Below are 18,172 nucleotides of genomic sequence, written 5' to 3' on the forward strand. Positions count from 1 at the left end.
TTTGCTCTCATCACCATCCATCTCGGAAAAAATGGTTTGACATCCCTTAGGTCCTGTGAGGTAGTGGGTCAGCAAAGCAGTCAAGATGTGGTCATCTGTTGTGCTGACCCTGAGCCCAAACCAATTCTGGAGACTGTTGCAAGCGGGAGTGTGAAAAGCAAGTGGGTTGCTGCAATATGGAATCTAAGTATTATTGACATTAATTTTTCACAGTATTTTACTACTAAAGTGAAGTGTTAAACGGCACTTTCATAGCTAAGACTTAATTTTATTTATGATCTGTGTTGAGAGAGACATTATTATCTGTGTTGAGAGAGATTAACTCCATCTTTACATTTGAGTCACCTACACTCCTCATGCATTGCTGAGTGTTAGCGATTTTGATTTAAGTGCACGAAGAAAATGAGACTGCTTTGCTATAAAAATGCCAACATCTGCTGCTATTGCCTCAACAGACAAAACCTTCTTCACTCATCACAAGTGTCACACAGGAGCTGGCATAGCCACCACCAGTGCTTACTGCACATCTCCTACGCCTGTTTTCCACAAAATGTTTTGTTCTGAGTCCTGTCACTTTAGTTTCAACATTTCACTCTCTCTGAGTTTGTAATGGAAATGACTGAAAGTGATGCATTTTAAAGCACTTTATGTATGTTATGGTAATATGAAAACAACGCCACAACACCCCAGCCCCTCCCTTTCCCCCAGCTGTCTTTAGTTCTGTGAACTGATGGTATTTGTCTGCTGCTGTGTTTCATTCAGTTATGGATTGGTGCAGCTGACTAAACAGGCATCAAGAAATGTAAATATGTGGCTTTTTGTTCTTTTTTCTCCTGCAGCTGAGCTCAGCCTGGTCTCATGAGCAGTAATGTGCACTCAGTGACTGAGGGACACCTTCCACCACACCAGGTTGCTCCAAGCCCCATCCAACTTGGTTTTGAGCACTTCCAGGGATGGGGCAGCCACAGCTTCTCTGCACAACTTTTACCAGCACCTCCCCATGCTCACACTGATTACTTTCTTCTTAACACTGCCCTCTGTCAGTTTAGAGCCATCACCCTTCATCCTACATCCCAGCCCCTTGTACAAAGCCCATCTCCAGCTCTCCAGCAGGTCTCCTTTAAGTACCAGAAGTTGCTTTAAAGTCTCCCTGGAGCCTTCTCATTGGATTGACTGTGCTGGAGAGGGGAAGGTAAAGCTGAAACCAGAATGAGGCTTCATCTCACTGCCAAAAAATGACTTTAAAACTAGCTTTGGCTTGGTTTGATTTCTCAATGCATGTGCACAACCACAATGGGGTTGTGCTTGCTCTCACTACTCCATCTACCCTCGCTTTGAAATATTTTTTTTCCTTCCCTGGCCACTAACAGCCCAGTCCTGAGAGAGATGATGACACAAAGAATATAAAATTACTTGTTTAAAGCAGACTTCAGTGTCAGCCTACAGTGAATGATTATAATTGATTTGAAATAAAACTATTTAAAAAATAGGTGCAGAAGAAAAAAAGATTTAAGCTATTTCCCAGACTTTTTTTTTTTGTGACATTTTGAGATAATTTCTTGAAAGCTTCTCTTTTTATATATTACATCAGTTCAACAATTGGATATAACTGTTCATAATGAAAGGAAATTGTAGGCTATGAAATTTTCCTTAGACCTTTTAACATTGTTCAATTTTTTTCCCCTGCACAGGTTCTTTAATGGAAGAACTGAGTATCACATCAGTAACTGCCTATTACTTCTTGGCAGAAAGGTCTTCATGGGCATTTGTGACAACCTGGCAATGAAATGATGGTTAGAGCTGGCTCACTTCTACAGAGGAAGAAACTTAAATGAGCTCCATCTTAAAAGTAATTGCTTTGAAAATATCAAATAATTATTGCAGAGGGAGAGAGGACAGTGTGTGTGGCTGTGTGCAGTGAGTGGTGAAGGGGATCCATCTCTGGATACAGCCCCAGTGTGAGAGCTGCTGGTGGTGGAGCACAAGTCTGGTACCTCAACACAGCTTATGAGTTTAGTGAAATATCCTGGAAATAAACCACAGTGGGTTTGCCACCATGGCTGGGAAAAAGCTGTTAGTTTGGCCATTCTCTGAACATCAGGACAAAGATTTGCTTCATAAAGCCCCTGCCAGAAGATGGGGAATCAGCAACCACCAGTGGTGACAAGTGTAGAAAAGGGTGGGAAAACTCTCCCAGGCTAATCAGAGACTTTATTTTCTATGGGTAAGCACTGCAGAAAGTGGCTAATTCCTGGGTAATTTTCACTGCAACACACAAAAAGCTTTTGACCAAAGCCCTTACTACTGCACTGAGCTCTCCTCCATATGCATTTCCCTACTCCAGCACTCCCAGTATAGAAAGCCAGTTCCAGAGTGGGAAAAGTTCCGCTTTCAAACAAATAATAAGCACAAACTGGTTCAACTTTGTATTCTTCCTCCAGGAAATCAGTTGCAAAGGAAAGGATCTGTTGCCACAGAGCACAGGTCCCACTGCTGGATTTGTGATCTCTCACTCTGACAAGCAAGGGAGTGAGTGGTTGTGCTTCCTCCAGCACCACTCCCTTAGCAGGCAAAGAAATTGACTCTTCCAGGAGTGGAAGGGGCAGCACTGCTGGAACACAAAGCTGGTCCCCCCCACTAGACACACCCACAGTCCTGCAGACATTGGCAAAATTTTAATGACAGTACTCAAACTGTACAACCGAGGGGCAGTGGCAATGCTGACTGTACACAGTGTTTCTCCAGCCACTGCCCACACACCAGTTTCATTTTAAAAACAAAGCTTATAAAAATGCACAATTCTCTCCCAGGGTACTGTACACTATTCAGCAGGTTAAAAACTGAAAAAAAAAAAACCTTTCATTAAAAAAGTCAGTGCACTATTTGTATACATCAGGGATAGTCTACATAATCATGTTCATCTAGAAAATATGTGCATTATAAACCATTTCCATGCAATGCAGCAATTCCTTATTTCAAAGGTGGTATAAAAAGACAACACAGCAGTCCTAACCACTAGAACACTTTATGTCAAACAAAACAAATGTGCATCATGATATTGAACATGATAGATGAATAAAATACAATAACAAAGATTCAAAAATATGCAATTTTTGTTTCCACCAAGTGACTACAGTACCAAAAGATACAAGTAATGTGAAGTGTGTGCAGAAATTGTGTTAAATGAAGTCCCTCTTCACCTGCTTGTTGTGCTAACCCAAGACAGACTGCTATGTTTAAGATTACTGTGATGTCGTTTCTGCATCTAAGAACTCAGTATCCAAACACCTTGCTAGCTTAAGAGCACTGCCCCTATAAAATAGTGTATCTATTGCATCAAAGTATAAAGTGTGTTGCTTACAGTTTAAAAAAAATCTATAGAAAAAGTTTTGTTTTCCGTACAAAAATGCTGAAATTTTGTCAAGATATACATTTTGAGATGTGAATCTCGCTGCTTGATTGATGCTGGAGCAGCATGGGAGAAAAAAAGCACCACCCAAGAGCGTTTTGGTGTGACTGCAGGGTGTCCTAGGTCGGGGGGGGCCCGTTGGTGTAGCGCAGCATGGGGTAGAAGGAGCGGGCGAAGTTGTTGGCCTGGGTGCAGCTGTAATCTTCCTCAGAGGAGGGGATCATGCAAGCCAGGAGCAAAAGCAGCAGGAAGAACAACTGGAGAGGTAAAGCTGCTCGTAAGACTCGGTAGAAGAAAGAGGGAGACCGAGGGTTTGCCTGCACAGGCTGTGGATGGCTTTCACTCCTGAAAAGGAGAAGAACAGGCACTTCAGGGTTTGAGTTAAACAAGTTGTTTTTACCCTATTTTCAGATGCAAACTTAATATTTCAGGAGGCAAACAGACCATTCCAAATAGGTGTTGAAGCACAAAGGAAAGACATCATTCACACTGAGGAGGTTTTTGCCCTGGCATTAATGAGATCTCCCCTTTGAACAGGCCCCAATGGACTGGAGGTAAAGTTCTCTCTTTGTCCTTTGTGGTCAGTTTGTACCAAGTGGCTCTCAAGGGCACGTTTTTATTCCCCAGGCATGCTGGTGGAATTAAAGGAAGATTTAAACCTAAAATATTCCACATTTGGCACATAAAATATTTTCTCAAGCCAGGGTTGCACATCACTGCAGAGGTCCTGAAGCAGGAGTGCTAAAGGAAACCATTCCCTATGGGGCAGCCCAGAGCTGGCAGGTAGAAAGGACTCTACAGGTAGGCAGAAATCACCTCCACCCATATGTCAGCCTACAAGGCAGAGGTGCCCAGGTTTCTGCTGGCACATAGCTCATCTCTGCCATATTCACTGTTTTTCAAGAGATCAGGCATAAATAAAATATTACCTTGTGTTGCTGCCATTCCTGCCATCAGCAGTTCTCCTGAGAGCCACCTGTTGAGAGAAACAGCTTTTAGTATCCAGATTTCAGAAACTACAAGGAATTTATCTGAAAAGACAGCTGTAGACTTTAAGGTCCAATTGTAAATGCTGTAATAAGGTACATGGACAAAAGGTAAAATGATTATACTTGAGGAAGTTCCACACTAATTATGTCAAAATACACTATATCCTAGTAGTAAAATATTAGGGAAAAAAACCCAACAACTTACCTTCCTCACAGCAGGGCTGGATTTCTCTTCTTCTGGATTATAGACTCCTGAGTCCAAGTCATCTGGAACTAGCAGGAATGTTTTGGTATCCTAAAAGACAACACCACCTTCCTCTTTAAGATGCACATTCAAAACTGACAATAAGTGAAGTGCAAAGAACCACTTTTCATTGCCTCTCTAGGAGCACAGCCCACTGCCCCTCCACATAAGCATACCCAGTTCCCCATAATAAAGCAATGTTTTACAGTACCCAACCTGAAGAAATTATAATGGAATGGGTGTAGAGAGGTATTAACCTGAAAACATCTCTGATAGGCCTCAGCAACCCATTGCTATGAACTTCAACTCCTACATGTTCATTACACACTCCTAGCCTGATACCTGGCTTGGATCACACAAATTCAGGTTGGAACGGACTTCAGGAAGTTCATCTAGTCCAACCTCCTCACCAAAGACCTGATCAAAAGCCTTACTCAGAACTTTATCCTCTCGGCTCTTCAAACCACGCGAGGACAGAGGCAGCACAACCCCTCTGTTATAATACTGTACTAGCCTTGGAGTGCTGAAGTTTTTCCTACAGCCAGAACTCTTCTTTTTTCAGCTTATGAAGATGGAAGGACTTAAGCTTTATGTCAGTTTTTTTTTATAAATACCTTCACTCTAAATATGCTATTTCTTTTCAGTAAGGAAGATCTATGAAGGAGTTTTTAAATTCTAACTCACCAGATTCCCTTGTATTGTTTTTAAGTCATGAGAGACTTGTTCAATCAGCTGTTTCAGTTTTGTTCCAATTACATGGACCTTCTCTTCCTCTTCAATGTAATCACCATCTGATTTCAGCAGCAGGTAAGCAGTGAGCTCTTGAAGGGAGTTTACATTAAGCTGTTGCTCCAGCAGCTCTTTCTCCAGTTGCTGAGAATAAACAAACAAAAAGCAGCACAACAGACTGTTACCCTCCACTTTATGGGTGTTTTCCCAAAAGGAAGAACTCTGGAAGGCTTTAAAGAACACCACAGCCTGCTTTAGAATCCACAAGGCACAGGAATTGTTATTACAGCTACAGGAAATGAAGTTATCTTGAAGAGACTGGTTGTAACATTTAAAAATAGTTCTACCAGCAGGTAATTCACATTAAATTTTGGAAATTGGATAGCAGCATGAAGACTGCTCATAAGCAACTTTATTATGATTTGTAATTATAGAAAAGTGCCTTGTAGAGGCAATGTCTTGGTCCATTTCAAAAACCACCCACATGCCTGAGTACAGCAGGTCTGAGGACAGGCTGCAGACACTGTGACACATCAACATCCTGCTCTTCACTGTGTGCTGAGAGCTGAGGTGCTGCAGTTAAGACTACACTTACCATTAGCTCCTTCTGGCATTCCAGTATTGTATTGAGATCAGCATTGGGATCTGTGATTTGTGCTTCATTCCTCCGGCTTTCAGCACTTGCTAACCACAGGATTAGCTTTTGGCTCTGGTCATGGAAATCCTAGAGAAACAGAAAGATTGGCATATGAGGGAAAACACCTTTGCAGTGCCTTCACCTACAAACAAAATGCCCAGCTCAGATTAGTCAGAGTCACCACAAATTCACAATTAGTGAGAGTACAGAAACCTTGTAAAATTATTCCACCTATGTAGTAAAAGGGCATTATCCACTTGAAAGGTATTTTTACCAAACTGTTTCAATCCATCAGAGACAACTTTATCAGGAAACAAAGTGTCCTGGACTGTGAGCGACACTTCCACCGATATGCAGGAATTACCCCTCAGCCCTCTCAACAGAATCCCAGGGGTTTTCCCTTACAAGCAGACTTGTGTATGCACCTGGCAGTGCAGCAAGGCTTGCTGTAAGCCCTTCCTCCAGGTGTCCAGGGCACGAGTTGCTTTCTCCCAGTGCAAGTTGACTTTCCGAAGCCTGTTCTGCAGCTCCTTGAACTCTGTGCTGTCTGCTTTCTGGAATTCTTTGCTGCTCAGGTTAGCAGAAAGCAACACTGCTTTGTAGTTGTCAAACGCTTTAAGCATGTCCTGGTAGAAAAAGAGGATTAGGAGCTTTTATGAATGATGAAAAACATACATATTTACAATAAAACCACACATTCAAAAGTATCACAGGTATTGGGGAAGGATGTTTGAATCTGGTAGCTTTTCAATACTGCTAAGAAACATGCTGAGGTAGGTTTATGTTTACGTTTTTTTTAAGCCAAAACCTTCACTTTGAAGAAAAAAAGTGTGACTGGGCTTGTTCTTCTCCCTAAGTCACAGGCATTATGGCTTAATCTATATCTGCCTTTCAATCCCTCTGAGCTGCCTCTTTCCCTGACAGCTGGACAAATACTCCCATAGATCATCACACAGTATTCTCTCCTAATAGATAAAGGTTTTGCCACCTCACAATCCTAAAATAATGCTGACAGGGACATCTGGAGGTTCTGGACTCCATTCTCCTGTTTCACACAGGACCAACTTCAAACTCAGGATGCTCAGGGCCTCATGCATTGAAATTTTCAGTATCTCACAGGATGGATATTCCCCACCTCCTCTGGGCCCCTGGTCCCACACCAGACCACCCCATTGTGAGAAATTATTTTTCTTCTCTCTGGTCTGAGTTTCTGTCAGCACATTTCTCTGACTTCCCAAGAAGTCTACCCCCAGAAGGCAGTCCTGCCTGCTTTCCTCCTCTCCCTTAGAATTGCAGGGGGAATAATAAGGAATTTGCAGTCATGGTCATATCATCTAACCACCTTTATGTTAAGGCTGAGCCTGTATTTCTGAAGGTTTAAAAAAAAAAGAATGCTAAACAATGCCTTCCTTCTACCATCCAGCTTACAGTTATAATCAAGGGTACTCCATCTTTTCCAAGCTGCTCTTGCAGCAGGGAAGTAAGAACTGCAGGATGAATCCCAAAAGCCACAAAGCTCAGATTGCTTTTCTCAGCAGCCTTTCTATCCAGGAGTGTCAATCTTTACATTCTCAAGATCTGAGTTCCACTTGTAGAAAACTGCTGGTCTAAATTAGTTTTCACCCATCAAAGGATCCTGCCCCACTCTCCTCCAGGCAATATCAGGCAAAGAAAACAGACTTGTGAACACCAGTCTGTAGGCAGACTGGCTTCATCCTTATCCCAGGCAGTTGGGATGTCCTGACACCTCATGAAATTCACTTCTTAGAGCACACTGACTCTTTTAACACCCCTCTAAAACCAAACTGTCTGAAAACGGGATTTACAGCCGGCTGGACTCCTCTTAAGCAGATGCAGAAGAGAGAATAAGCAAAGCTCTGCTTCTTGAGGAGGTTAGATACCCAACTCCAGGCTGAAGGGAAATACCCCTCCACTCAGAAGACACCATCAAACCTTTCCTAGGGCTTGGTGCCTGGATTCAGACTGGCTGAAGGAGTGCAGTCATTGTCCCTGGCCTAGTAACTACTCCAGGATATGTAGGCTTAAACATACTCTCAGCATGCCTAAGAAATACCTCCTCTGTCCTGCAGTGTCCTATTTGTGAGCATCACCCCAAAGGTGACATCAGACTGAGCAGCAGACTCAGGGTAACTCCACATGGGGCAGCTGGTGAGGGGTGAGCACACAGGGATTTTGCACTTCCAGATTTTAGGAACACTTGCTCTCTCAGACTTCAACCTGAGGCATTTCATTGCCTGAGTCCCAGGGCCCCAGCACTTACATGAGCCCTGGTAGCCTGCTGGCTCAGCTTGCAAAAACCAAAACGTTAGAGCAGATCTTTGTCAGCCTCCTGCTGGAATGACACCCTGCCCTTAATTCAATTTTTAAAAAAAAGCAGCCTAGACTTTGCAGCCTGTTAACCTGGCTTATTTTCAATCTCTTTCTGGTTTGCACAGAGGGGAATGGCACAAGGAAAAGATGTTGATATCACTGTGCAAGAAAAGAGAAAGGGAGAAGTGGGGAGGTTTTTACATCTGCCTGCCAATCTCTGTATATGAAGACAGAAGCACCTTGCCTAAGAACCTCTTTAGTCCTCTTAGCTGAGAACAGTTCAGCTCCCCTGTGGCACAAGAACATTGCTATTGGCATCCATGCTGCCAACTGATCCCAGGAGACTACGGTGATTAAAAAACATCAGCATCTTGAAATCCCTCTTCTCAGTAGGCCATAACTTACTTTCAGTGCCTTGACCTTTTGTTCCAATGCGTGCATACTGGTTGGATGCTTCACCTTTTGCAGCTCTTCCAGCTCTTGCTCAGTTTTATCAAGCCAAGCAGAGATGTCACTGAGATCTGAGTCCAGCTGCTGCCACTGCTGCAATTTCTGTTTCATCCTAAGTTTATTTCTGAGGTCTTGAGCTTGGATGAGCTCCCACCTATCAATAATGCCTGCAAATCAGAAGAAAAAAAACCCACTTAAATCTTCAGTAAAGGAAGAAGTGTGTAAAACGGATACAAGTTTTGTAATAAAATTATTCTCCATTCTACTTGAGACCAAACATTTGCTGTAATGTATTCCTGTCATTCAGTCACTTCTTTTCTTAAGATTCTGCAGTGCCTAAATTTAATATTGCTGGTCAAGTTATTCACATAGCAATATTACACAGAATTTTAATGACATTAATTGGAGATGTTATAATTCACTTGGAAGAACAAACCAAACTGAAGGAGACAGAATTCAATAAGTGCATCTGTGATTTGGTGAACACCAAAATTCAGCACAGAACAAATATGATCCAGCAGTTAGGACTTGGGTTTGTGTTTTATGTCCATGTGGAGCTGCTGGACAGAGTCCAGAGGAAGCCACAAAGATGAAAGGGCTGGAGCACCTCCTGTAAAGACAAGCTGAGAGTTGGGGCTGCTCAGCCTGAAGAAGAGAAGGCTCCAGGGAGACCTTAGAGCCCCTTCCAGTGCCTATAGGGGCTCCAAGAGAGCTGGAGAGGGACTTTTGACAAGGAATGTCAGTGGAGTGAAAGAACAAGGGATAATGGCTTTCAACTGATGGAGGGAAGGTATAGATTAGATATTAGGAAGAAATTCCTGACAGTGAGGGTGGTGAGGCCCTGGCACAGGTTGCCCAGAGAAGCTGTGGCTGCCCCATCTCTGGAAGTGTTCAAAGCCAGGCTGGATGGGGCTCTGAGCAAGCTGGTCTGGTGGAAGATCCAATCCCCTGCCCATGGCAGGGGTTTGGATCTAGATAACTTTAGAGTCTCTATCAAGCCAAGTAATTCTAATGACTCTATGTTTCATCAATTCAGTGCTAGAGGACATGGAGATGCCAGCTGTGTGATCACTGACATTTTCTGGAAGACATCTAAACCAATCTCAGGCAATTCCTATTCACCCCACGTATGGGACACAACTGTGGACCATTTGTGAGACCAGAGAAACAAAGGTGAATGTAGCTGCAGCCTTCTTTTTATCACATAATTTGCTTTCATGACTGCAGTACAATGTGTTGTTTCAATCTCAAGCACCTGAAACAAGGAATGAGGTCCTAAAAAGTCAAGAGAACCAGCTAACTGGTCTGCTTGCATGAAAGGACCACTGTAAAGATACTGAAGAACAGAATGCATTAACAACTTTGAAAAAACATTTCTGCAAATGGGAGCTTTAGCACCTTGTTATGTGAAGTACCAGTAACTCCATATAACATAACATAACATAGCAATCTTATTTTAGACAGACTCTTTGGCTTGAAATCTGATTAGAAGTCTCTAAAGCGTTCAGTATCAGACAAAAGTGAAACTGGTCCCATTTACTACAAGCAGCTTGTAGTGAGTATGCAGAAGTATGTTATGAAAAACAAATCTCAGTTCTGGAAGAGAATGTGAAAGCTTTGAACAGCACACATGGGGTGGGACAGAACCAGATGAGAAGGGAGCTCAGTGAAACTTGGAAATTTGGCAAAAGACATTAATTTTTTGTTGCTGTTCCCAAATATGCTGCCTTTGTGCCATCTCTGCTTTGTCCCTCCAGAGTCACAGGACAAACACCACAGTCCCAAAGCCACTCCTAATGCTGTGTACCTGACTGCTTTTCTGCTGCTGCTATATTCACAAGTTCTTGCTCATCTTGGGGCTCCTCATCACTCATGCTGGCAGACGGAATTTTCTCCTTGCTGCTGCTGCTGCTTGCAGAGCTGAGCTGCTTCACCTGGAATGACATTTTGGTGGGTGAGCCCTGCAGGTTAACAGGATGTCAAAGGTCCAACCTAATCTGTGTTACTCTGGGGTGGCTGGGCTCCTGCACATCAGATTTAGCACTCGGCTTCTGGAGCTTTGCTAACAGTTTACACTGGCTCTCTGTGCCTTTGCAGTAAACAAACACACACCATGGTGATGCCAATTACTACAAGAGTAACATGGAAAATTACTTGCCTTTGCACTACATGTACCAGACAATGTACAATTGCTGATGCTCTTTGTTGGATTGTGGGTCTTGGCTATATTGACTCTAAGGCTCTGAGACTGGATTAATGATGACAAAAGCAGACAGATACCAGTACCACCCTGTCTGGAGGAATGCTGACAATGGGTCCAGATCCACTGAGCCTGGCAGCTGCTGCTGAAGCTATGGCTGGCAAACAGCCACCAAGGCTGAGGTACCAATGGACAGTAAGCCATTTTGCCACATTTTTCAGTGCCTAGAAGATTAAATGGTGTGTTGCATATTAAGACCCTTCAAATTTGCTTAGGAACTACGTCAGTAAGTACCAAGCGATTCACACCCTGTCCTTTGTGGGGGTTAAGTTCTCCTAGACTTGTCCTATGACAATAGAGGAACGAAGTTCCTCCAGAACCTGACTGACCAGGAGTCCAATCTGAGCCACCAGAAACAAAGTCTAAATTTGAATGAAGCGAAAATTCCCCACCTCAACTATTCTTTTCCTTGATGCTGGAGAAGGGAAGAGGGTGGAGTTAAACAGAACAACAAACAGACTGTGTACAGTTCAGGTTCAGTGCCCCCAGAGCCTCCAACTCACATAGTCTGGTTTATAGGGAGTACTCGTCTCTGGTCCAGATAACACATTTCCAACCATCTCTGCCTGGTTATATCTGTGTTTCCTGCAAACTGGGCTACCTGGAGAATGCCAAGGATGAGCTTCTGAAACAGACTTTCCTGAAACAAACAAAACCAAAACCACACACCATGAGTGCAAGATCCCACCTGCACAAGGAAGCTGCTGCTTTGTATTAAGTTAGAAAGCGCTTTGAATAAAATGGCATCAAGTTATGGCATAAAAATGACAGTTTTGCAGCTTTCCTTGCAAAGCATGCACATTTGCAAAACATCAACAGTGTTTCAAAGGTAATGAGATGAGAGCCATGCAGTTATGGGACATTCTGTTTTCTTCTGGAAAATGCTTGAATACAGGTTAGAGTATTCAAAAAAACCCCAAAAGACAAGGCTGCACCATAGTTCTGTAAAGTTTGCATCCAATAACTATCACACATCTGCAACATGTCAGAGGGAACAAGTTAGACATGTCCTGGTTTGGAAAATGTTTGTTCTGGATTTAACAGACAGGACACACAGAGTTCTGTCATGCACAAACCACAAAAAAATACTCGCAGAGTTGGAGCTACTGCCTCCAGTAGTTACGCAACCAAAATTAGAGACAACCAAAAATTGATACTACCCAGAGCAAACCACCGAGAAAGAACCAAAAGACTTTGGATCAGTACAATGAAATGCACGTTAACCACCTTGGCATTTACCAGGCAAAATCTAAATGGTGTGTTCTTGACTGCTTTTAATGTCCATGTGGATACTGCAGCGTAAGAACACCATGACAGGATGAGACATGGTGTCCACACAAGGCAGGAAGTCAGACATTACGTATGAGAGAGGTTGAGGAATATAGCGTGCAGCACAGGGAGATTGCCATGTTCAGACACATGCACTAGCAGGTGCCTACCAGAAGATGCTTTCAAAGTTTTTGTGGTCATTTTAAGATATGCCTCAGGGTTTTCAGTGATTTCTACATCTGAAAAAAGAATAATGTCATTTTCCTCACTATTCGGTATCTTCCAACTACTAAAAACAACTGAAACAATGAGGGACAGCAAAGACAAAGAACAAAGTAAGTGGTTGGTACCATTTTCAAACATTCTTAAACAGTAAGGCTTCTAAAACCTTATGGTTCTAAAAATAAAAGCTTGGTTTAGACACTACCATTTCCTTCATCTAAGAGATGAGTCAGCTCACATCTATTAAGGGTACTTGAAAACCAACCAACAATATGGGAGCAAGACTTCAATCCCCCTCCCTTCCCACACAAGGACATCCTCCAGCTGTCCATGTCACACCAAACTGCTGGACATTGGTTCTCACCTGACAGAGCACTGTAGTATGTTGCTTCTTCATCATCTTCATGAGAGGAAGAACCTCCCACATCACCTGTGTGATCCCACTCAAGTGGGATGGAGTCAACGCTGACAGGGGTCTCACAGCCTGATCTCTCATGGCCCTGAGTCGGGGGCATAAGGTGGCAAAGGGACTGTGTCGATGAGGGCCCCTCAGTGATGGCTTTCTTATGCCAGGGATCATTCTGGATTTCTCTGGAGTCTTCTTGATCTGTCTCATTTTCAGAGTTATCTTTTTCATCATCCAATCCCTACAAATAAGCAATTATTGCATATTAGTAAGATTTACAAGAGATCTTAAAGAGCGAATGATTAAGCCACACAGTACTACAGAAGACAGTTTTGTGGTCAGCTGCAGCAACCAAAGACCACGTGCCTAAAATTAAAGGAAGGCATAATTTCTGCTTTCTTCCTCTTTTTCCAAAACCAATCCTCACATCAGCAGCTACCTCTCCTCTTCCAAGGCACTCAACCACCACCACAGCATCTCTCCAGTTTGCAGGGGGAGTATCCAGTTCCAAATGGACTTAACAGGTCAGTAAGGAAATGATGCTTGTTCATGTTACTTCCTTAACCCGGCTTTCTAACAGATGTTCTTTCTTTTTGAGGCCAAGCAAACTGAGAATCATCTGAAAGTTCCCAGAGTAAAGCAAAGTGCATGCTGTTCCCCATTCAGGGTTCTCACAACAAAGAGGAGAGATGAGGGGACAAACAAATACATAAAAAGATATTCTAAGTACATTATTGATGGTAAAGAAAACAAAGTGATACCAAAATCACCAAAAAAGGTTTTGAAGCCTTCAAGACACAACTATGTAATTCTGAACCTTATGAACAACCTCCATGCTATTATTCAGATTCTGCAGAGAAGAGAGGCATGAAAGGACTGGCAACAAAGATTTAGCAAGGCTGGCACATTTACTGCAGAGCTCCTGAACCTCTGGAGCTCAAACCACTCAGACTGCTAAGAATAAGCAATTCCAATTCAAAAACCAAAATAAGCATTGCAATTCAAACACCAAAATCTTGTCAAAGTATTGAAACAACTGTTGCCTCTTACAGGATCCCTTGAAGTCAGTCTTTGATGGAACCGAGCAACTCGCCCAAACACCTCCTGACAGTATCGATGAAGTTCTTCCAATTCATCTTCAATCAGGATGGCGTCCAAAGGCTCGCTCTTCTGAATCAGCTGCTCCCCAAAAACGATTAGCTGATCAATCTTATTGGTGTTTAACGTTATTTCCTGTTGGAAACCCTATTCAGAACATACAAGAAAAATAATTACTTCTCCATTGGCCCTTTCTAGCCTAAGGTTTGTCCCTGTTTTCTAGCTCACTGCAGTGAAAGAGAAGCTGCAATTGACATTGTTGTCTAATTTAATTTGGCACATATCTTTTTACTTAAGAGGTCCAAAGGTTTGTTTTATCAGCAGAATTACAGTTCCAAATGAAGTGGCATTTTCCACCCATGTGTACATCAATATGGTTGCAGTGTCCTGAGCCTGAAGGGGATCACAATATGGGAGTTCAGACTAAACTAATCAGAGTTCATTTTTCTGTTGGGTACACACAATTTTTTTCTCAGTAGCCAAGAAGTTTATTTGGTTGCTTGGGCCTCCAGCCTATACAACAGTAAATCTACATCCCAGAACAGTAACAGTGCAGGGAGAAAGGAGAAATGAGCATATGATGTGGCAAAGAACTAGTATATTCCTCAGAATCACTACATTCCTGATGTCTGATTTCTGTATACATTCCCAGCTGCAAACAATGAGATCAGAGGCAAGATTGTACTACAAAGCCAATTCAAAAAAGATTTGCACCAGAAAATAATGCCTGAATTTAGGAATGTAGCTCTTACTGTTAAGCAGCATCTGCTGCTTTCCAGGCTAGATACCACTGTCACTGACATACTGTCAGGAGAAGATGGTAGGACACAACTGAACCTGAACACTCAATCTGAATTAAATATTGCACAGCTGAATCTTGATTCAGACAATATGTCTTAATTTACTACTGTCTTCAAACAAATATAGTCCTAGAGATATCTGATGGCTATTGTGAAGTTACAGAAAATAGATGATTCTGTCTGGCAAGGGCAGCCCAACAGGATAACTGGGCTACAGTAAACAACTGCTTCATAAGGATACGTACATTTAATTGGCGCATTTTGTCATCAAAGTTACTTTTTGAGAAGTGCTCCACATTTGTCAGCTGTAGGTCCATTTCTGTGAGCCAGACAAGGATGCTTTCCCTCGTCCCCTCAAACTCATCTCTCCGGTTGGTGAAGTGCTGGATGGAAAAAAGGAGCCAGTGTTACATGACTTCAGCTACTAAAAGAGACAGGTCAAAGGAGCTCTCTGAAATCAGTGTTTTATTTCAAAATTCCTGTTCACCTTAAAGGCAGGCCATCAGGACACAAACAGCAGCATGCCATGTACAACACCTGTCCTCTTCCTGTAGGGATGCTAGAACAGTCCCCTATACTAGTACATTATTTGTACGAAAGAGGGAGTAAAATTTTAGCAGTTCAAGATGCTTCTATAAAATTTCATTCTTGATTCCACACATTCCTTCTCCCACATCATTATACTAGCAACAGTTATTTGGACTAACTTGTTCTAAACAACTAATTTGTTCTAAACTTAAAACAGAGATAAACAAAAGGAAGCAACCCACATCTCTAATTAAAGTAATTAAAACTCTAAGATTAAAATCAGCTTTTACTGATTTTACAATGGAGAGGCTGGATCATGGATGACCATGCCAGTGTAATTAATGCTCTGTTTGGCATGGCATGTCCCACAAAAGCTGCTAACAGACATACAACTTGCCTGTTCTCATGGGTGGACTTAATTTTCAGGAAGGGTATCATGCAACATCCCAATTATAACAATTCATAGCTGCACAGATAAAACCCCATCACTGCTCTCACTGCCTCATACACTGACTTCTGGAAGCTAACAGTTTTCCCTGTCAGTTGCTTGCAGCACTGCTGTATTTAAAAATCTGGCAGTGACAAGTTTCCCTCAGGGCACAGCACAGAGATGTGCCCAGAGATGAGCTTAATTGATGACCAGGATATTTCTTTGAAGTGTCACAAATACACTCTTCAACAACATTCCTGATCAGGCAGGCAGCACAGCAGGAGCTGCTTTCTATCACATCTCCATCTTTAATGCCTTGGTGAATCACAACTTGGCATGAAGTAAAGCTGAGTTGGAAACTCCAAACCATATCTGCACTTGGGGCCCTTTTGTCTCTCTGCCTCTTATCTATGGAAAGGTGCAAGTGCCTGAACACATCCACCCAGTACAAGTGGGTAAAAGGAAAGTGTGATAGGAGCAGTGAGTATGGCAACTGACATCTCAAAATTTGCACTCCTTCTTCCTTTAAGCTTTTCTTCAGCTACCAATCTAGGTTTAGGTTTATTCCATGTACTCAGTGACCCTCCCAGAGCTCCTCTGCTGTAGCTGAGGTAGTTGAGGACAGAGAGAGTTGCTCTGATGTAGGCTTTGCTCATGGCTAATTCCTGCAGAACCCTGCAAGTGCGCCTCACTCCCTCACCCCACTGTGCCACTACCTTGAGTCTCCTGAGAATGGAAGCGACTCGTTTCTGGAGGTTATCCCAGCGCTGGTTCCCCTCGTGCACCATCTGTTTGAGCTTGCTGGCCGAGTCGGTGCGGTTCTCGCGGGCCAGGCGCCGGTACTGCTTATTGATCAGCTCCAGCTGCGTGAGGCGCTCGTGGATCTGCCGCTGGAACGCCTGCAAGGCAAAGCGAGGAGCTCATTCCCTGCTAACTGTCAGGATGTGGATATTATCCATTGAGAGAGATGATGCCTTCCCCTTTAAAAACAGACCTTCCCACTGCAAAACTAAATCCAGATTTTAAGACTCGTATGTTAAACCATCTGCTCAAACTTAGCTTACTACGAAAAGAAAGAAAAGAATAAACATCAAACTACAAAAGTCTCTTGCCTATAAAAAGAAAGGCTTTAAACTTATAAGTGTCTGTTCAGAGCATTGTATTCTCCACATTAAAAAAAAATTCTGGAGACAGACATTCTGGAGACAGCTGGACACTCACCAAATTATTTATGTTCTCAATACTACCAATGCCAAACCAATGTTTTCCAGGGACTCAGGCATTTTGCACAGACAATATGTATTCAGCAGCCTGATGCTGAGCATAAAAAAAACAGTTAAAAAATTCACCTCAAATTTCTTCAGTTCCTCTTTTGCATGTGTGTACAAGACCTCTGAAGAATTAGGCCTAGCTGCTATATTTTCAGATGCTTTTAGCCAATCTTCAAAGCGAGAATAATCATCCAAAAATCTCTGCCACAGACGCCAGGTTTCCTCAATTCTGAGAGAGCAAAAACAGAAAGGTTTTAACACAAGCTAACTATCAACTTTGAATTCTTTTTTACTCCTCAAAATTCAGCTTGTGGCAAAAGCTACAGCATTTCCTCAAAATGCTGCCACAGGCTTCTGTAGGAGGAGGAGAATAGGAGACGTACTTCATTCGCCTTTCCATGGACATGGCACAGATGTTTCTCCACCGTCTGTCCAAGCTCCTGGTGGTTTGCTGGATGGAGTCACACTCTGTCTCATTGGCACACGCATCTGAGTCGTGTAGCAGGACTTCACAGATGTTAAACACGGACTCCACGCCTGCCGTGTGCTGCTCTATGTCTCTCTGCAGGTCCTGCCATCGGCAGAAGAATAGCGTCAGTGGGAGGAAATGTGTGTGGCTACATCTCAGCCATGCCCTTTCAAAATGCTGCAGAGGATGGGGAAAAAGCAACTCCCATGTCAGGAAAAGCTGATTTAGCTTTAATGAAGACTTGCAGGATGAGCTGTGCAGATGACACAGGTCAGGAGAAAACTGCCATGCAAAAAAAGGGTTGTCCACCTTTAGTGTCTCAGTCTAAACTCAATCTTCTCATCAACAGTCTGGACCATTTAACGTGCATTCAAAACACAAACCTTACCTATACCATAAATAAATTCTTATTAATTTTGACAGCACAAGATGGCTGTCTCATATCAGGTTACTGCACTGAAAGGCTCATCTGAGAACTCCTAGTGCAGTACATGCATTTTAGTGACTGATCACAGGCTGCAGTACACAACACAACACAGTACACAAGAACCTGGTGGTACACTACTTTTATTCCCTCTTGTAGGGCTCCTGTTCTAACAGACTGTTGTAAAGGGTCTGGCAAATACCTCT

General features: G+C 42.8%; 1 protein-coding gene across 5 annotated transcripts in view; it reads right to left on the reverse strand.

Moving 5' to 3' along the window:
• Positions 1-2,660: 2,660 nt before the first annotated feature.
• Positions 2,661-18,172, reverse strand: part of SYNE2 (spectrin repeat containing nuclear envelope protein 2) — a 173,970-nt gene continuing 158,458 nt past the window's right edge. For 3 of the 5 annotated variants that reach the window (XM_086892510.1, XM_086892507.1, XM_086892508.1), the window contains 16 exons: positions 17,457-17,644; positions 17,152-17,302; positions 16,519-16,701; positions 15,090-15,227; positions 13,997-14,191; positions 12,905-13,187; positions 12,489-12,557; positions 11,553-11,689; positions 10,597-10,723; positions 8,745-8,956; positions 6,434-6,634; positions 5,967-6,095; positions 5,327-5,515; positions 4,604-4,693; positions 4,339-4,385; positions 2,661-3,754 (listed from right to left, as the gene is read on the reverse strand). In XM_086892510.1, coding sequence (XP_086748636.1) covers positions 3,529-3,754; positions 4,339-4,385; positions 4,604-4,693; positions 5,327-5,515; positions 5,967-6,095; positions 6,434-6,634; positions 8,745-8,956; positions 10,597-10,723; positions 11,553-11,689; positions 12,489-12,557; positions 12,905-13,187; positions 13,997-14,191; positions 15,090-15,227; positions 16,519-16,701; positions 17,152-17,302; positions 17,457-17,644 — 2,565 coding nt within the window. In that variant the 3' untranslated portion in view covers positions 2,661-3,528. The remainder of the gene's footprint in view (positions 3,755-4,338; positions 4,386-4,603; positions 4,694-5,326; positions 5,516-5,966; positions 6,096-6,433; positions 6,635-8,744; positions 8,957-10,596; positions 10,724-11,552; positions 11,690-12,488; positions 12,558-12,904; positions 13,188-13,996; positions 14,192-15,089; positions 15,228-16,518; positions 16,702-17,151; positions 17,303-17,456; positions 17,645-18,172) is intronic. The other 2 variants (XM_086892509.1, XR_015287862.1) reach the window with 2 other exon arrangements.

This window comes from Cyanistes caeruleus, chromosome 6 (assembly GCF_971803275.1).
Source record: "Cyanistes caeruleus chromosome 6, bCyaCae1.hap1.1, whole genome shotgun sequence".
In the NCBI taxonomy this organism is placed as follows: domain Eukaryota; kingdom Metazoa; phylum Chordata; class Aves; order Passeriformes; family Paridae; genus Cyanistes; species Cyanistes caeruleus.